General features: G+C 33.1%; 1 protein-coding gene across 7 annotated transcripts; it reads right to left on the bottom strand.

The window, feature by feature from the left end:
- Nucleotides 1-6034: 6034 nt before the first annotated feature.
- On the bottom strand, nucleotides 6035-15188 carry LOC114314402 (beta-adaptin-like protein A). 7 transcript variants are annotated; one of them, XR_014333903.1, is made up of 13 exons: nucleotides 14936-15186; nucleotides 14764-14842; nucleotides 14027-14099; nucleotides 13452-13535; nucleotides 12022-12147; nucleotides 11563-11684; nucleotides 11326-11425; nucleotides 10850-11079; nucleotides 10517-10683; nucleotides 10159-10368; nucleotides 8060-8134; nucleotides 7269-7322; nucleotides 6035-6254 (listed from the first exon to the last, which is right to left on the bottom strand). XR_014333903.1 is itself a non-coding variant. In XM_082876495.1 (12 exons), exons 8-11 carry the CDS (start codon nucleotides 11049-11051, stop codon nucleotides 8075-8077), a joined length of 525 nt encoding a protein of 174 aa, XP_082732621.1. In that variant the 5' UTR covers nucleotides 11052-11079; nucleotides 11326-11425; nucleotides 11563-11684; nucleotides 12022-12147; nucleotides 13452-13535; nucleotides 14027-14099; nucleotides 14764-14842; nucleotides 14936-15187; the 3' UTR covers nucleotides 6035-6254; nucleotides 8060-8074. The 7 variants fall into 7 exon arrangements, 5 of the variants coding, with proteins under 5 accessions (XP_082732621.1, XP_082732617.1, XP_082732613.1 ...); XR_014333902.1 differs by having other exon boundaries at nucleotides 7166-7322; XM_082876495.1 differs by lacking the exon at nucleotides 7269-7322 and having other exon boundaries at nucleotides 10964-11079; nucleotides 14936-15187.
- Nucleotides 15189-16671: the final 1483 nt, after the last annotated feature.

Raw genomic sequence — 16671 nt, forward strand, 5'->3', positions numbered from 1 at the left:
CTACTATAGAATCAGAGTTCATAGCTTTAGATAAAGCTGGGAAACAAGTAGAATGGCTTCTTCACTCCCTCGAAGATATTTCAATGTGGCCAAAATCGGTGCCTGCTATTTGCATACATTGTGATAGTCAATTAGCAATAAGTAGAGCACAAAGTTATCTGTATAACAGCAAGTCGTGACACATTCGTCGTCGACATAATATCGTAAGACAACTACTCTCTAATGGAATTATTTCCATCGAGTATGCGAAGTCTAAAGACAACATAGCGGATCCACTAACCAAAGGGTTAGCAAGAGAGCTAGTTAAGAATTCATTGAAAGGAATGGGACTTAAGCCTATTAAATAAGAGTTACCACAACGGCAACCCAACCTAGCTGACTAGAGATCCCAAGATCCAGGTTCAAAGGGACAACCGAGTTGTGTATGACTCATAAGGATCACTAGGGAGTCAAAACTCCTACCCATTTCTATGATGAAATAGTGATGTCTACAGCGTTTTAGGTTAAGTAATATTTTTAATGATTCTTATATCTAGGTATACCTGGTGGAGTATGGCCGAATACTCTTCATAAGAATCACCTATATGAGTGTGAACTGGGCTGGTTCTATGAGATTTGTGAAGGGCTACAATTCTCTAGAGCACTCATGAAAGACCAGGTTGTTTAGGGCCAAAATTAACACAATAGTGAGAACTAAACTGTGTCTGGTAATATACTGTGTGAGTTCTATTGTCTTGGTTTACACAAATGGATGAACAGTTCAAGACATCATGTCTATTGGTTAGCTAGTAAATCCAATAATGTCTCACAAGGGAAAGTTCAATGCCAAAAGCTACCTATCCTTTGTAGAATATTCCCAATTTCTATACTCTCTGTAATTAGATCATGCTGTTGCATTTTCTCTCCGTCAAATTCCATTCATGTGGGGAATTGTTGGAAAAATATGGTTTTTTATAGGCTTATTTTGGGCCAACTTTGAGCCCAAATTTGAGTAGGGTCCACATGTCTTTTGAGGTGGGTCCAAAGATGTGACGTATTCCTTGCCGCATGGCAAGTCACGCGATGCAAACGGTTCATCAAAACCATTTACAAGTGAATGGGAAGTTGACGTCATTTTTGAGTTCGTGGAATGGACTATTAAAGAAGTAAATGTGGGTTTCCTTGAAACGAATATCCCACATTAGAAACTTAAGAGAACTTATGTGTGTATATAAGTTCTAGGTGGCAACATTTGGGTTGGGCCCCAAGAGGCACCCCAAGTTTCTAGAATGAAGGAGTTATGGACATATTGAACCTTGGCTCAAACCATGGCGCGCCGCTACCGCCGTCTGTCCGACCGGCGAGCTGAGCCGAGTTGTGCAGAGCTAGAGTATAGGTTATGGCTCAGGTCGGTTTTAATATTAATTTTTTTGGACAAAATTTATTTGAATTTTTTTTTTCAAAATTCTGGCGGGAAATTAATTCGTAATTTGCACCAAATTTGAATTCAAATTTTCTGTTCATAATTGTGCCTTTTCCAATCCGAAATTCCCAACAGATAAATTGTCTTTAATAGGTTTAAAACTACTGCAGATCTATTCAAATTTGAACTGTATCTGTTCATTCAAATTTCATATATGTTCGGTTCAAATCTGCACCTGTTCAGACAGATCTGTTGGTCACCATTCTGCCTATAAATTCAAGCATATTCCAATTGTTTGGGGCATCCAAAAATATCCAGAAAAATTCTTTTCTTCCTGGTTTTGCTCTTTGGTTGCATTATTCTTCATATTATTTTTTAGGAAAAAATTCAGAAATTATAGAACACATGTTTGGTTCGCCATACAAATTGTTTAGAGTGCTACTACAATTTATGAAGATTATTGTATCTTGGAAGATAGACGCCTTTTATCCGTAAGCACCATAGCGGGACGAATCTGTCTTAAAGACAGAGTGTCACACACTCGACTTAATTTTTTAAATATTTGTTCGGTTCGGTAAAATAAATTCTATGAGTAATTTATTTTTTATTTGTTTGATTTGTTTCAACTTATTTATTTTACACAGAAGATTGTTCCAACAAATCTAATAGTTCACATTGAAATAAAAATGACATAATTTTAAAATGTGTAGATTAAGATAAAAAAAAATTAATTTAAAAATTAAACTATTAAATTTTTTCATCTGTCAACATATTCAGGGTAAAATTATTGTAAATAAAGAATGACGAAAAATTTAAGTCCAAAATAGAGAGAGAAGGTGATAAGCTCAATTTGGAAATTTGGTTAAAAGTCAAAAGTTAACTTTTAACCTATTTTGAATTATATCACCTCTTTATTTTTTTATACATTTTTTTTTCTTTTAAAAAAAAAAAAAAAGTCAGCTTTTAACTAATTTTTCAAAACAATCTAAGAATTTGTTTGATTAATTCAATATTATAATTGTTTTTTTTTTTTTTTGAGAAATAATATTATGATTGTTTGATGAGTGACATTATTGTGATATAAATAAATAAATGGAAAATGTTTGGTAGCTCAAATTTTTGTGGCTCAAATGGCTCAAATCTGTCAAAACGACGTCGTTTTACACTCAAAATCTGTTTATATAGGTACATGTCAACATGGTTTTTGATGGATGTGACATTATCTGTGCACTGTAGCTGCGAAATCATAGTGTTCTTCACATTCTTAATTTTCATTACAACAATGATTCATCCCACTAAAAACATCACCACTAATAGCACTAATGCATTAAAAAAGTAAAAAAAAAAAAAAATACAACTCCAAGACCAAAACATCACATCATTAATGACGGAACCCACTGCCACCTAATTAGTGGGAGCACTAATTAGTGCTCCCAAGCATTTTTCTTTTCCTTAAAGCTTCTTTGTTTTTTGTTTATTTATTGGAAAACTTCTTTGTTTCACACCATTGTAAACCAATGTTAAAAAATAGTTTTCACTTGATTTTATTATTTTTATTTTATGTAACTAGGATATGGGATCAACCATATTCAATATGTAAAAAGAAATTGTTAAAGGTTGTGTTTGGATCAATAATCTAAAATCCCTAACCTAAACGGATATTGCAGTTGAGAGTTTGAATCACTCTGTTTGGATTGGTTTTCAAAACATGTTTTCTACGAATTTTTTGAAAAAAATAGAAACTAGTAATCATACAACAATGATGTTTGCCTTTTTTTACCCCACTAGTTTTTAAATTTTTGTTTTCAGAAACCAGATCTTACAAAACATAATCACATAGATTGTGTTTGAGGAACAAGTTTAGGGGATCTATTTCCCAAGGCACTGTAGTACACCTAGATTGCTTTCAATTGCCTCTTCCCCTTTATTCTTGTTTAATATATGTGTACTCTTGATATTAAAGTTATTAATCTACATTAGCTGGGATAATGTTTTGTGTAACGAGTAAATTATCATGTATATTCCTCTTTTTCACATATATGTAAGGTTTACAGTCGAATAACTCACATTTATGTAACAGCGAAGAGGACATTACTGTAATCACTACAAGAAATTGTACTTTTGGCAACTAAATTTTTAGTCGCCAAAAGTCAGATTTTTAGTCGCCGAAAAGTTTTCCCGACTAAATAGTTTGGTCACGGTCTTGGTCGGGGAAGGTATTGGCGACTAAGAAATACTTAGTCGCCGAAAGTCCTAAATTGGTGACTAAACAATTAGTCGCCAAAAGGAAAAGTATTGGCGACTAATTTTTTTTTAGTTGCCGAAAGTCAACAATTGGCAACTAAAAATTTAGTCGCCCAAAGTTTTCAATAAATGTATCTTTTTTGTTTTAGCGACTAAAATCTTTAGTCGCTAAAAACAGGACTCCGTTTTAGCTACCAATTTTTTGGTCGCTAAAATCATGATACTCCTTTTCGGCTACTAATTTTTTAGTCACCAATTTTTTTTTTTTTTTTTTTTGGGCTACTAACTATTTAATAGCCAACAAGTTCTCTTTTTTTTTTTGCCTACTAATGTTTAGTCGCCAAAGCTCTATTTATTAATTTTTTTAAAATGCATAAATTGAATATTTTTCATTAATTTCTAAATTATATGCAGTCCATTATCAATGCAATCTGTAAATATACAGAATAATACATCTATCAATTATCATCTAAATCCATTATCAATAATATTACTCATTTCATTATCAACTATCCAAAAACTTTAACTTGTAACATCATATTTCAAATATCATATAAATCTACACCAACCAAGTATAATCCATCTAAATTAACTATTACATAAAAAAACAATGGATTTTCAAAATAAAAAATTGTACAAAAATAAATGTCTTCCATATACAGAACAAATGTTCTTTGTACACAAAAATAAAAATCCACAATAGTCCACGCAAAAGCAATGTATTAAAAAAAAAAAAAAAAAAACATTAGCACTTATTCAATAAAATTGACATTTCAAATTATAGCAATTATAAATTTAATAATTCTGATACATTATACTCTGCAAATTATTGTGATTAAATAGACAACATGTTATTGTAAATGAAGTGCATGGTATGGTTCACCTAAATCAATGGCATGCAAAAAATATCATTAGAATTTGAAAGGGACATGAAAGACAAATGATTCATAGTGCTTTGTCAAGAAACTCGAGGTCACCCAAACTAACAAAAACTCAGGGTCACCCAACCTCCAGTTCCTATAGTGCTTTGTCAAGAAAAACTGCAGTAGCAAACAAACAACATGATTAGACTTTCCTGAAAGGATACTGAAGTATTTACTTACAAGTATCAATGTTTAATGTCCATATCTCTTAAAAAAATTTGTCTCATAAACCACCAAAATAGAATGAGATTCCAAAGTGGAAGCTTAATGTGAAAGAAGAAATTGAACATTTAGAATGGATGCCAGTGAAATGCTACCAAACAATTTTAGTAGCTAAACAATTTTTTTTTTCTTTTCATTCTGCTACTAAATAATTTTAGTAGCTAAAATTAGCTATACGGCTACTAAAAAAATTTTTAGTCGTGAATTGTAATATTTTTAGCTACTAAATTTTTTTAGTCGCCAATAATTAATATTCCCCGACTAAAAAAAATTAGTAGCTAAATATTTGACTTTTGCCAACTAATATTATTTTTGGTCGCCAATTCCGTAACTTTTGACAACTAAATTTTTTTTAGTCTCTAAAAATAATCGCCAAAAATACATTTTCTTATAGTGAATGTATGTGTTACACAAGGTACAAAGGTCCCATTTGTGACATTATCAATGGCCTTCTTCAACAAGTCTTTGCGCTTTTTATTCTTTCTTTAGTTTGAAAAAAATTTCCCAGCCCGATGCAGGGGTCAGTATAACATCATAACTTTCATAAAATAAAATAAAATAATTCTGATATTCATAGTAATATAGTTTTAACACATTTGTCTTGAAAAAATGAATTGTCAATTTCTAAAATTATACTTGTCAATCATTTTTTAAAAGACACACTGCTGGAAATTCAGCTTTTAGCGGCGTTTTAAAAACGCCGCGATAAGTGTCAAAAACGTCACTAATTCTTTTCGTGACGCTTAGCACCAAACGCCGAGGACGCGGCCGTCGCTATAGCATTGTGGCGTTTTATAAACGTCGTTAATTTGTTATAGACGGCGTTTTTCAAAACGCCGCTAAATGTGGTATATATAGGCAAAGTGACGTCATGACAATTTTTAGTGACGCTTTTAGAAACGTCGCAAAATTTTTATAGGAGGCGTTTTTCAAAAACGCCGCTAAATGTGATCCATACTGCAAATCTGACAACTTTTAGCGACGTTTTAAAAACGTCGTCATAGCTTTTGTAATTTTAAAAAACCTATATAGTGGGGTTTTGAATAATGCCATTACATTCTTATTTTTTTAATTGTTTTTTTTTTTTGAAATTATGCTAATTTTATGTGGTTAAACTAAAAAAATACTTGTAATAAAATTGCAAAGTAGCACTAATATGAAACAATAACTCCTATTTTCATTCAAATGAACATTTGTCAAAAGATAAGCCGATTATATGAAAAGCTGTCAATTAGCAAATATATTAGTAATTCACTTTCCCATTCAATTTAATATCCAATCACCATTAACTAAAAAATAACATATCCACAAATCATGTTTTAACATTTGCCAAAAAATAATAAGAAAAACATCAAGACAAACTCCATGAGTTATGATTTAATTTAATGTCTTGTCCTTGTTACTAAATTCACTAAACTCAACTGATATAGCATAGAATCTGTAGTCTTCACTGGTCTAGATACCTGCATCAGAACATGAAAGCCAAATCAGGTAAAGTGCATAAATCAATAATAGTAGAAGTGTTACAACTATAAAACATAAGATCTACATTACAACTCACCATCTGTTGAAAAATGTTTTGTACTTGGAAAAACAATTTAAACAAATCAGTCATTTCTAAGGCTTTGAAACAGCAAAAAAAGGCAGAAAAATAACTTATATCTAGTCATTAACTAGAAATAAGCCATCAACCAATTCATTGTATTCCTCAGCATATACTTCTGAAGCCATGAACTCTGGTGTCCCTAATTAACCTCAAAAAATAGATAAAAACTAACTCAATGATTTCCCTTAATTATGTCAATCAACCAATCATTCACACATAAAGTTACATATCATCACAAAAAGTCATGTTATACAATAGATATGTACTGTTTCATGGTCCCAAAAGTGAACATTTCAGTGACAAAATTGGTATGTACTGTTTTAGAGTGCACCAATGAAACACAATAATGACTGAGAAAGAAAGTGCACATTGAAGTAACTGAAACAAGAATAAAAAAAACTGAAGAACTATTCCGAAGTTCAACCGTGTTGAAAAAACAAAACACACTATAATGAATAACAGATATATTGAATCAAATGTTAAATCAAAAAAACACAAACAAAAACAAAACAAAACTGCAAACTTGCCAAAACAAAACTGGAAAAAAAAAACAAACAAACAAACAAAAAAACACTACCTTATAACTAGTAAAAAATTGATAAAATAAAAGGGAAAATCATTGCGTATTATTCATAAATATGTCATAGTTAATGTTCTGCATTCCACTGATCAAGTGACCTCACTTCAACCGTTGTATATTAAACAGAAAAGGATAGCGAATTGAGTCGTATCTATTTCAGATATGATTTAATAGAAGCTCATTTGTACCTAGTTTTCCATAGCTCTCGATGAGATCAATTTTAGACAAAACATTGATGTGGGAAAGTTCCAGATGTAACATTGTTGATAGAGAGAGAATCAATGCACTCACATACTTTCCTGGATCACTGCACAGGTGTGCATCTACTAAATGCGCAACCGTCAGCTGCATAAAATGAAGCCCATTTGAATTCCAAAAAAAATGGGGCCAAGGTATTAGGTTAGAGTAACTGGGCATGTTAAACAAGACCATTTCAAAAGAAGCTTTTATTTGATATTGACATGTTCCTACCACTTGAATTTCATTAATTACAATGCAAGAATACTAGTAAAGGATTCATGGGATTTGTATATTGAAATTCCAGTGGTATGGGTAATCTTGTTAGTTTGAAGATACTATCTATCAGAAATTTCTGTCTCACTGGTTAGATACCATCTTCAAGCTTTAATATCTCTTCTTTGTAAGTGTTTCATGTTGGAGGAAAAAATATACTTGGTATAATGGTACTCAGCCAGTGGATATGTGCTACAATGGCTGCTAGTATCTATGTTGCTTGTCTCATTTTCTGTATGTAAAGTTTATTTTTTTTAAAAAAAAAAAATTGATTTTTTAAAAAATAATTTGTTTAACATGTAGCTTTAAAGTCAATTTTTTCAAAAATGATTTGTGTTTTAAAACTAGTAACAGGAACGACATTCTCACAGTTCTCTTATTGCATTAACTGTCATGTCTAATGTATAGTAAGTTAGTAAGATGCAAATGATAATAAAACGATTCAATATTTATTCTGGACCTGATAAATATGAAAGCATGACAAGAACCTAGAATCCAGGATGGTTGATAATCACTTCCAAAAAACAAAGAGTTACAAGTCAATGCCAATGTAGGCCTTGAATACTAACCTTTGAGAAGAGGCTTTAGTTTGGACTCCAACCAGTCAACATTTTTCTCCAAGTAATCCATACAATACACAAGACCTAGTTGAACATGGTAGAAAAGAATTAGCTGTAAGGACATCTAGCTGGAAATTCTTTGTTCGAATTTAAGTCACTAGTATTTTCAAGCATCAGAGATTTCTCGGAGAATAAAAGAATTGATTTGAGACCAAGCCAGTATCCAGTGATATTCATCCTCCATCATCACCTTTTCACATGGAGACAAGTGAAAAGGTCTACAATAACATTATGTGCTCCAACAAAAAATTATTTGAAATAATAAACTAGGCAAATTTTGGAAATCATCCAATAATGGGATTAGTTATGAGGCTGCAAAATGACAGGATGACCTCAGATCTGAGCAGCTCTTAGCACAGATGTATAACATAAACTAGATGGAGAAGAAAACCTAAGCTACACTATGAGTTTGTGGTAGTGAATACGAGATTATGTCGGATTAACAATAAAGTTCGAATTAGAAGTAATGAAAGCACTTTTAAAACAAAATAACAATCAGTAGGCCAAAACAACTCTTTTCAGCATACAGCACCTAGATTATGCAGGAATGGCCAAACAGATTTTAAGCAAATGACAAAATATAGCACTTTAAGTTGAGATTTGGTAATAATTTATGATCAGAGAAGATGCAAAGGTGTTGCATGTGACGAGGAATGAAGTATTGTGGAAATAGACATGGGATGCCAGGCACAACAATTCTCTACCTTCTACAGACAGGAACAAGGACATGGCCACATGTTTAAAACTGTACTGTATTAATTTTTAAAAAAAAAATACATAAATTTGTTTTGAGTTTGTGCATTCATGTGACAAACATTAAGAGTGAAAATATAAAATATTTTATAGCTTCAATGTGAAGTTATTGGACAAAAGGCATGATGTGTCTCTCCATAACAGTGTCCGTTGTCCAAACAATACCTAAGGCAGGTGGAACTCATGTCATAGGGATGGCAATAGGGAGGGTTAAGCATTCAAGCAGCCCTCCCTTGGCCCCGTGATCCCACTCGAAACTACAGCCTGGCCTGTTCAGAGACATGATTCATAGAAAGCTTAATACCAATGACATGATTCATAAGTAATTATCTTTGACTTCCACAGTGGTGCATCTTATGTAGGAAGCATGAAGAGAGTATTTATTGACCATCTACTTTTGCATTGCCACATGGCTTTGCCATTATGGCGCAAAGTAGAAATTTAACATAAAACTTACAACCAAGGAACAAAAATATATCTTACAATATATTTATATATAAAATACATAAATGTTCTCCTAGATGCTCCCAACATTAGACTCTTCTAAGTGCCCCCGCCTCTGCTTCATGCAACTAAGATCCAAAACCCATAAAATCCCTCGCTGTTTGGTATGAAAAGTTCCATCCCTGCCTTTACCTGGATGATGCACATACTAACTTTGTCCAAACCGTGCAAAGTATCTGGTTATACCAATCTGGCCATCCCTATGTCAATAAGCAAAAGAACCACACAAAGTTCATGTGGGAGGGGGAAAAAATGAATAATTTAGCAAATCTGCACTATTTCTAATTGTCCTAAATTTACTTGTATGTATTCTCTCAGCCTTTTATGACTTCACCTTTAGGTAGTCAGAAGTGAACCTGCCCCATGTTGAACTGATATCATTGTCAATCAAATAAAGTTTAAGAAGGCGGGCAGCTATCCAGATAGAAATTTGTGAGTTTGTGTGTGTTGGATATTTATTTCCAAAAAAAATCAGGTCTTCCACAACTTTTAATCAAAGTCCCAACTTGTTTAAAAATCTGCTTGCCTTTAGGTGGCTCCAAAAGCAAAACCCAAAAACAGTTCATAGGACTGTTATAAGGAGAATCTGTGTCTAGATTTCAAAGACATCAAATCAACCTTTTGCATTTGGCAAACTAAAAGATTCCTCAACTCAATCAGCCAAGCATATTAGTTAAAAAGTAAAAAGTAAAAAATAAAAAAAAATCCAATCAATACTGACTCTTATGAGAAAAGCCCAAATGAAGGTGTAACACGTTAAGTAACATAGATAAAATTCACCCTTGTGATACCTCAGCAGAATGCTCATCATCCCAGCTGTCAATTAGACTTTCCAAGACATAAGGAGCATCCTGCATGTCTTGACAATACTCTCCCAACATCCAAATAAGAGCTGCCTTAGCTTTTGGTTCTTGAACATTTTTGCTGCTGATATTCCCAACAACTGCAATACAATCGTGGCTCCATTGAAGATATTTCCTGAGAAGATCTTTTACAAGCACCTACATAAAGAACTCTAAAGTTGTAATAATCTGGACAACAATACTAAGAAAGTTTAAGTTGCACGCATTTACAATTTCACAATGTTGGCATTGGGGATATTATCAAATTGAACATTGCAAGTGTTCAGCAAGCACAGAAAAATTTTACCAGAGTTTCAGCTGTCACATAGTCCTTTTCCATCTCCAGAAACTGAAGCAGTCTGTCTACAATAGCATTCACATCATACTGCTGCAGAGCTATTTTCCCAACAGCTCGAATTGACTCTCTTGCAATGGGAATATCAACATTTGCAGCATATTCACATAATTCTGTCACTGAAATGGACTCAACAAGATTACAATGCATCAGTCATACTTGAATAGTTCACAAGAAAAGACAACACCTGCGACCAAAAAATGGGTCACCAACAAGGACAAAAAGATTTGCCCATGCCAGCTATTTCTGTGAAGCATTATGTGACTGCTATGGTATTTCACTTACCAATTTCATAAGTATTGCTCTCATTGATTTTAAGCAATGAAGGAACACTTAATGCTTTGCACAATATTGATACTTGTACCTTATCTGAGAGCATACCGAAGGTGGGAAATCAACCTGCAGATTGCTGCTGCTGGGTTGAAGTATCAGCTGAAGTACTCTGCAAGACAATTTCTTCATCAAGTCTCCACATATTGCCAGGCATGACATTCCCACCTGATTAGGTATTAATGCTGCCAAAACCAATAGTTGACTTGTCATGCTCAGAATTTGCAGTTTGTCTTTTTCTTTTTTTTTAAAAAAAAAGAACCATTTCTAAAAATAAAACAAGAATAAAACCATATAGTACTTTCAGCATGACTTTCAAATCAAACCAAAATATGTTTATCAGATTCGGAGATGTGTTGGAGTCATCATTCCACTAACATACATTGTGATGTTCAAAAGAAGCAAAAATTGAAAAGAAAATAGGAACAAACCTCAGGCCCCAAGAAATGGTTCATATAGCTGATATCACAAGAGTATGGTGCCCCAACATACTAGATGCAAAAAAAATCAAATGTGGGAAGACAAGTCAATCTGCATCAATTATCAACATATTAACCTTCTATCAAATCCTGGCAGAGGAATAAAATAACCAACACGACTGGAAATAAATTCATAGAAATAAAGACCATGTATTCTTCAAATCATTCAAAGTCATGTTAAAGTAGTACCTTCAAAGTCAAGTAAACCCTAACAATGTGGGAAGACAAGTCAATCTGCATCAATTATCAACATATTAGTGTGACATAAGATCTACATTACAACTCACCATCTGTTGAAGAATGTTTTGTACCTGGAAAACAATTTAAACAAATCAGTCATTTCTGAGGCTTTGAAATAGCAGAAAAAGGCAGAAAAATAATTTATTTCTAGGCATTAACTAGAAATAAGCTATCAACCAATTCATTTTATTCTTCAGCATATAATTCTGAAGCCATGAACTCTGGTGTCCCTAATTAATCCCAAAAAATAGATAAAAACTAACTCAATGATTTCTCTTAATTGTGTCAATCAACCAATCACTCATACAGAAAGTTACATATCATCACAAAAAGTCATTTTACAACAGATAAAAAGTCATTCTTGTGTCTAATTACAAGAATGAAATGAAACATATATGGAAAACTCACATTAATATTCCTACTCACATATTCCCTTGCCATGGTTTTTGTGAGGCCAAGTACCCCTGCCTTTGCAGCATTATAATTGGCGTGCCCAACGTTACCAACAATTGATGCTATGTTGATTATCCTTCCCTGCCACATCAGCAATTAAGATAAATGGGAGATTGAAAAGCAAAAAGATAATAAATAGCTACCAAATAATTGAAAATTTTTTTCTCAATTGTTTCTCAAAATATCAAATTTCTTTCTCAATTGTAAGCAACTTGTGATGCATTATGAAAGAGCATGAAATGAGGAGAGAATTGAAATATTTTTCCAAAAACTATTTCTGCTGCAAATTTGAGAAACAAACTTTCAAGTGGAAATGCATCAAAATTCGAACTGTTGGGTTAATTATATCCAAATTTTATTAATTATTGGTGAATATCGACTTATTCCCTACATGAATGAACATGTATATTTTAATTAGTTTAACTATGAAAATGTAAGAAAAATACTTTCACACTCAAAAACCACCTTTAGAATAGGGCATTAGTATAATTTTTATAGATGAGAAAGGGTCAATACATATAAGCAGCTGATAATGCAAAGACAAACAACGAAGTATTTTGCTTGCTTGCCCTGCTGCAATGTTGCTAAAGTGGCACACGCTCTAAAGACTGATGCAAAGGTGTACTGATCTGGTGTCAAACCACTCTGTCTCATCTTATAATAAAGACTCAATCCCATTTCTACAAGACCATTTTGCACATGACCAGCAATTATTGCATTCCATGAAATTAAGGTAGTCCTCGACAACTCATTGAACAGACTGCCAGCAGTTACTAAATCCCCTGCCTTTGCATACAATATCAACAATTTGGTTACCAAATATTCATTGGGAACAAAGCCAACTACCACCATTTGTGCATGGATTCTCCTAATACTAAAAAGATCAACCAATAAATAATTGGTATAGTGGTAATACAATAAATGAAAACTCAATGAATTTGTTAAATTGTCAATACTAATACTAAAAAGATCAACCAAAATGACCAAAAATCAAAATAAAGACATTGGGGCTTTTAGATGCCTTCAAATTCCTAACTCTTAAAATATTGTAGAAATAACTAAGTGAAATTGAAAATTAGGAGTTTATGGGAGCCCCTTATGATTGTTCTGTATATCATCATCTAATCCACTAGAACCAATCATGTTCTTCTTGACACCAAAGAAAAAGATACGATTATTATTTAAGTTGAATAATTTGAACTAAGACATACATGGACACCTAAATACAGGGATTATTATCCTATAAGTTCACACTAAAATTGGCTACAGGCGCAAATTATACATCGACAAATAATGATATATATATATATGTAATGAATGGATGAACGAGTAAACAAAATACAAGAATGTCATCTATCAAAAGTGACGAGCGAAGAGAGCTGTACCGAATGGGTGTTCTGATTCTCTCCCTTCTCCAAAGATATCTGCGAGCTTCTTCTAGGCGCTTTGATGTGACCTTCTCATGTTTCCTGCACAATCATCCAAAGTGGAAACTACAATAAACAAAACCAATTGCTCAAGCAAAGATTTGCACAAATTGTAAAACTCAGTGCATTATGGCATGGTAAAGTTTCAAAACATAGTGAACTTCTGGTTAAGATGCTTCTTTTAATGAGATTTCGCACAAAGCTTCACACTTACTAGATTTCTTCAAATGGACCCAAAACATTTCAAATTTAAATGTGCATGCACGTGTAGACACACATCCTGGGGAAGAAAAAGACTAGTTTCCAACCTTTTCACTGTATTTTCTCAAATTAACTAACACACATCAAGAAGCATTCACTAAAGGATTCCACAACTCTTTTACTTAATCAACATGCTTAGGTGTTAATTATCTTCTTATGACCAAAGAAAAAAAGAAAAAAAAGAACTAAAAAAAAGAGGCAGCTCTGTTTTTTGTTTTTTCGAATGTTTGTGGATAGTGATGTTTAAAGGAGAGGGAAAACAAGTGATGTACCCAGAGCTCGCTGGATCTCTAATCTCAAACTTATCTGTCATAGCATCATAGCCACATATTACAACATAGTGACCTACAGAAGATTATAGTCCAGTTAGTAACAGATACAGATGTGGCATGCACAATGAATATACGGGGTTACTGGCCATGAACTCAAATATGAGATAGTATTAGTGGCAGTGAGAGGACTAGAAATAAATAATTTGGAGGAGAAAAAATGAGACAAACGCAAGATCATGTTCAACAGTTACTTCATTAAATCAGAAACAGTTAAACCCACACATTCATCTGCCCCTTTTTCTCCTACAACTCCAACTGATCCAAAATGAGTTATTTGTAGTTCATAAACAATAACGAAGTTCTCAAATTTCAACATTCCACCAACTATATATATATACAAGTCACAATAACAATCTACATCAACTTGGAAATCCAATCAATATGTTGTTCAAAGTGAGCAATTTATTTTGTCAGATTTTTCATCTTGTGTTTGATGAAAAGGAGATGACCCTTCGTCTGAGCCAGGGCAAAAAAAAGGATGATTATTCAATCAATACATAAATAAATTCATATATATACTTGTATAGAGAGATTTTTAAGAGAAAAAAAAATTATCCAAAAAAAAATACAGATAATGTGTACGCATATAACGAGATTGTGCGAGAGAGACAGAGATCGAGAGAGATTGAGAGATCGAGAGAGAGAAGAATCGATAAAACTGAGATTGGAAGACCAACCTTCAGACGGCGCTGATCTTGCACAACCTGTTTAGCACGGGCCCTAACCTCATATGGATCAATCTTGGATTGGGGCTAACTAGAGCATATACAACTCATCAATCACTGAAACGGAGAGAGAGACGGGAAGGAAGAGCTTCAGAGAGAGAGAAAGAGAGACGGTGGAGCTCACCTTAGGAGACGATGGTGTAGATGATGATGTAGACGATGGTGCAGATGGTGGAGACCGATCTGAATCTCTGAACTCTGCGATGAAATCACTGAGATGAAATCGCTCTGAATCTTTGTGATGAAATCACTGAGATGAATCTCTGAATGGCTCTGATAAGGGTTTAGAGAGAGTTGAGAGAGAGATTTAGAGAGAGAAAGAGAGACAGTGGTGGAGCTTCGAAATCGTTCTGAGATTTAGAGAGAGAGAGAGCTCGAAAAGTTGGGTCTTAGTCTGAGATTCAAAATTAGGCTTTGAAAAGAGGAGGCCAAGCGCAAGCGCGTGAGGCACAACACATTCGGAGGCGTTTCAAACGCCTCCTATTATTAAACGATGTCGTTTTGTTGAACAAATATGCGACGTTTTAAAAAACGTCGTTAAATGTTAAAAAAAAGTGACGTTTAAAAATGCGTCGTTAAAAAAACGCCGCCTAAGTCTCTTTTTCCTGTAGTGACACAATGAATATCATATCAGCCTTTGTTTTTAATATGAATAATCTGCGCACAAAACCTTATGAAATGAATAACTTTGATGAGAGTGAGACTTGTGGTGGGCTTAGGAGTAGAGACTAATTCAGAATTCTAGCTTTGGAAATGCAAAAGCACATGACTAATAATAAAAAAAATTCTTGAAAGTTTAAAATATTCTACCAATTTCCACCACTACAAATATTTAAACTTTTTTTTTTTAATTATTTTTAATCATTAAAAATTAATTGTTAATTATTAAATTAACACTTACAGAAATTAGGAGTTGTTTGGAGTGTCATATATAAGTGTACTTTTTATTTTTTTAGACTAAAAAATTGAAAAAAAAAATATGAATGTTTGGGTTAACTTTTTGACTTTTTATGAAAAAATGTGTATTAAAAAATTATATAAATTAGTATGTAAAAAAAAATTAAGATTGAGAGTTATACAACCATAATTTTTTATTTTTGATGAATAATAATAACTTTTTAATTTTTTGAATAACTTTTTAACTTTTTGACTTTTTTTTAACTTGCCAAACTTGACCTTAGTCTCTCCACCTAGACATTCTTTGCTGACCTACAGCTATGATCCACATTATATATGTTGAAGGTGGAATAATCTCAAAATCTAAAAAGCAATTAATCAATGCTTGAATTGAAGAGCACGCTCCATGATTGAAGGGATCAAAACCCATTCATCAGTGTAGAAATTTACTTTGCAACAGAAATTTTGCGAAGTTTTTAAAATAAAATCTCCTATAAATTCTCTTCAATTAATTCATTCTAGTTTTTTTTTTTTTTTTTTTTTTTTTTGGGGGAGGGGTTGGGCAAATTTTTTTTTTTTAAAAAAAGTGATTGTTGGGTGTGTTAAGTTTTTATTCTTGACAATCCCGTTTGACAAAACTCTTTTTAATTGTAATTTTATTCGATCTTTTATTTCAGTGAGGCTATGAGTTTTAGATGCAATTTCAACCCAAATTGTGCCTTACAAAGATGTTCCAAAAGTTAATCTTTCATGTTTGTCACTTCGCTGACTATGTCGGGAATCGAGCTGCCCGATCAACTCGTGGGGATCCAGGGGACAGCGTCCCTTGGCGGGTTTGGGGCAACTCTCAGGCAGGGTCGATGAGCAGTACTCCCGAAGCAAAAAAAAAAAAAATACAGTCGAAGTTGTTTGTTCACTTGAGCAAAGTACATGCCACAATAGTGTTGTTTGACTATTGAATAA

Source organism: Camellia sinensis, chromosome 1, assembly GCF_055761805.1.
Source record: "Camellia sinensis isolate YWXY chromosome 1, ASM5576180v1, whole genome shotgun sequence".
NCBI classification, from domain to species: Eukaryota; Viridiplantae; Streptophyta; class Magnoliopsida; order Ericales; family Theaceae; genus Camellia; species Camellia sinensis.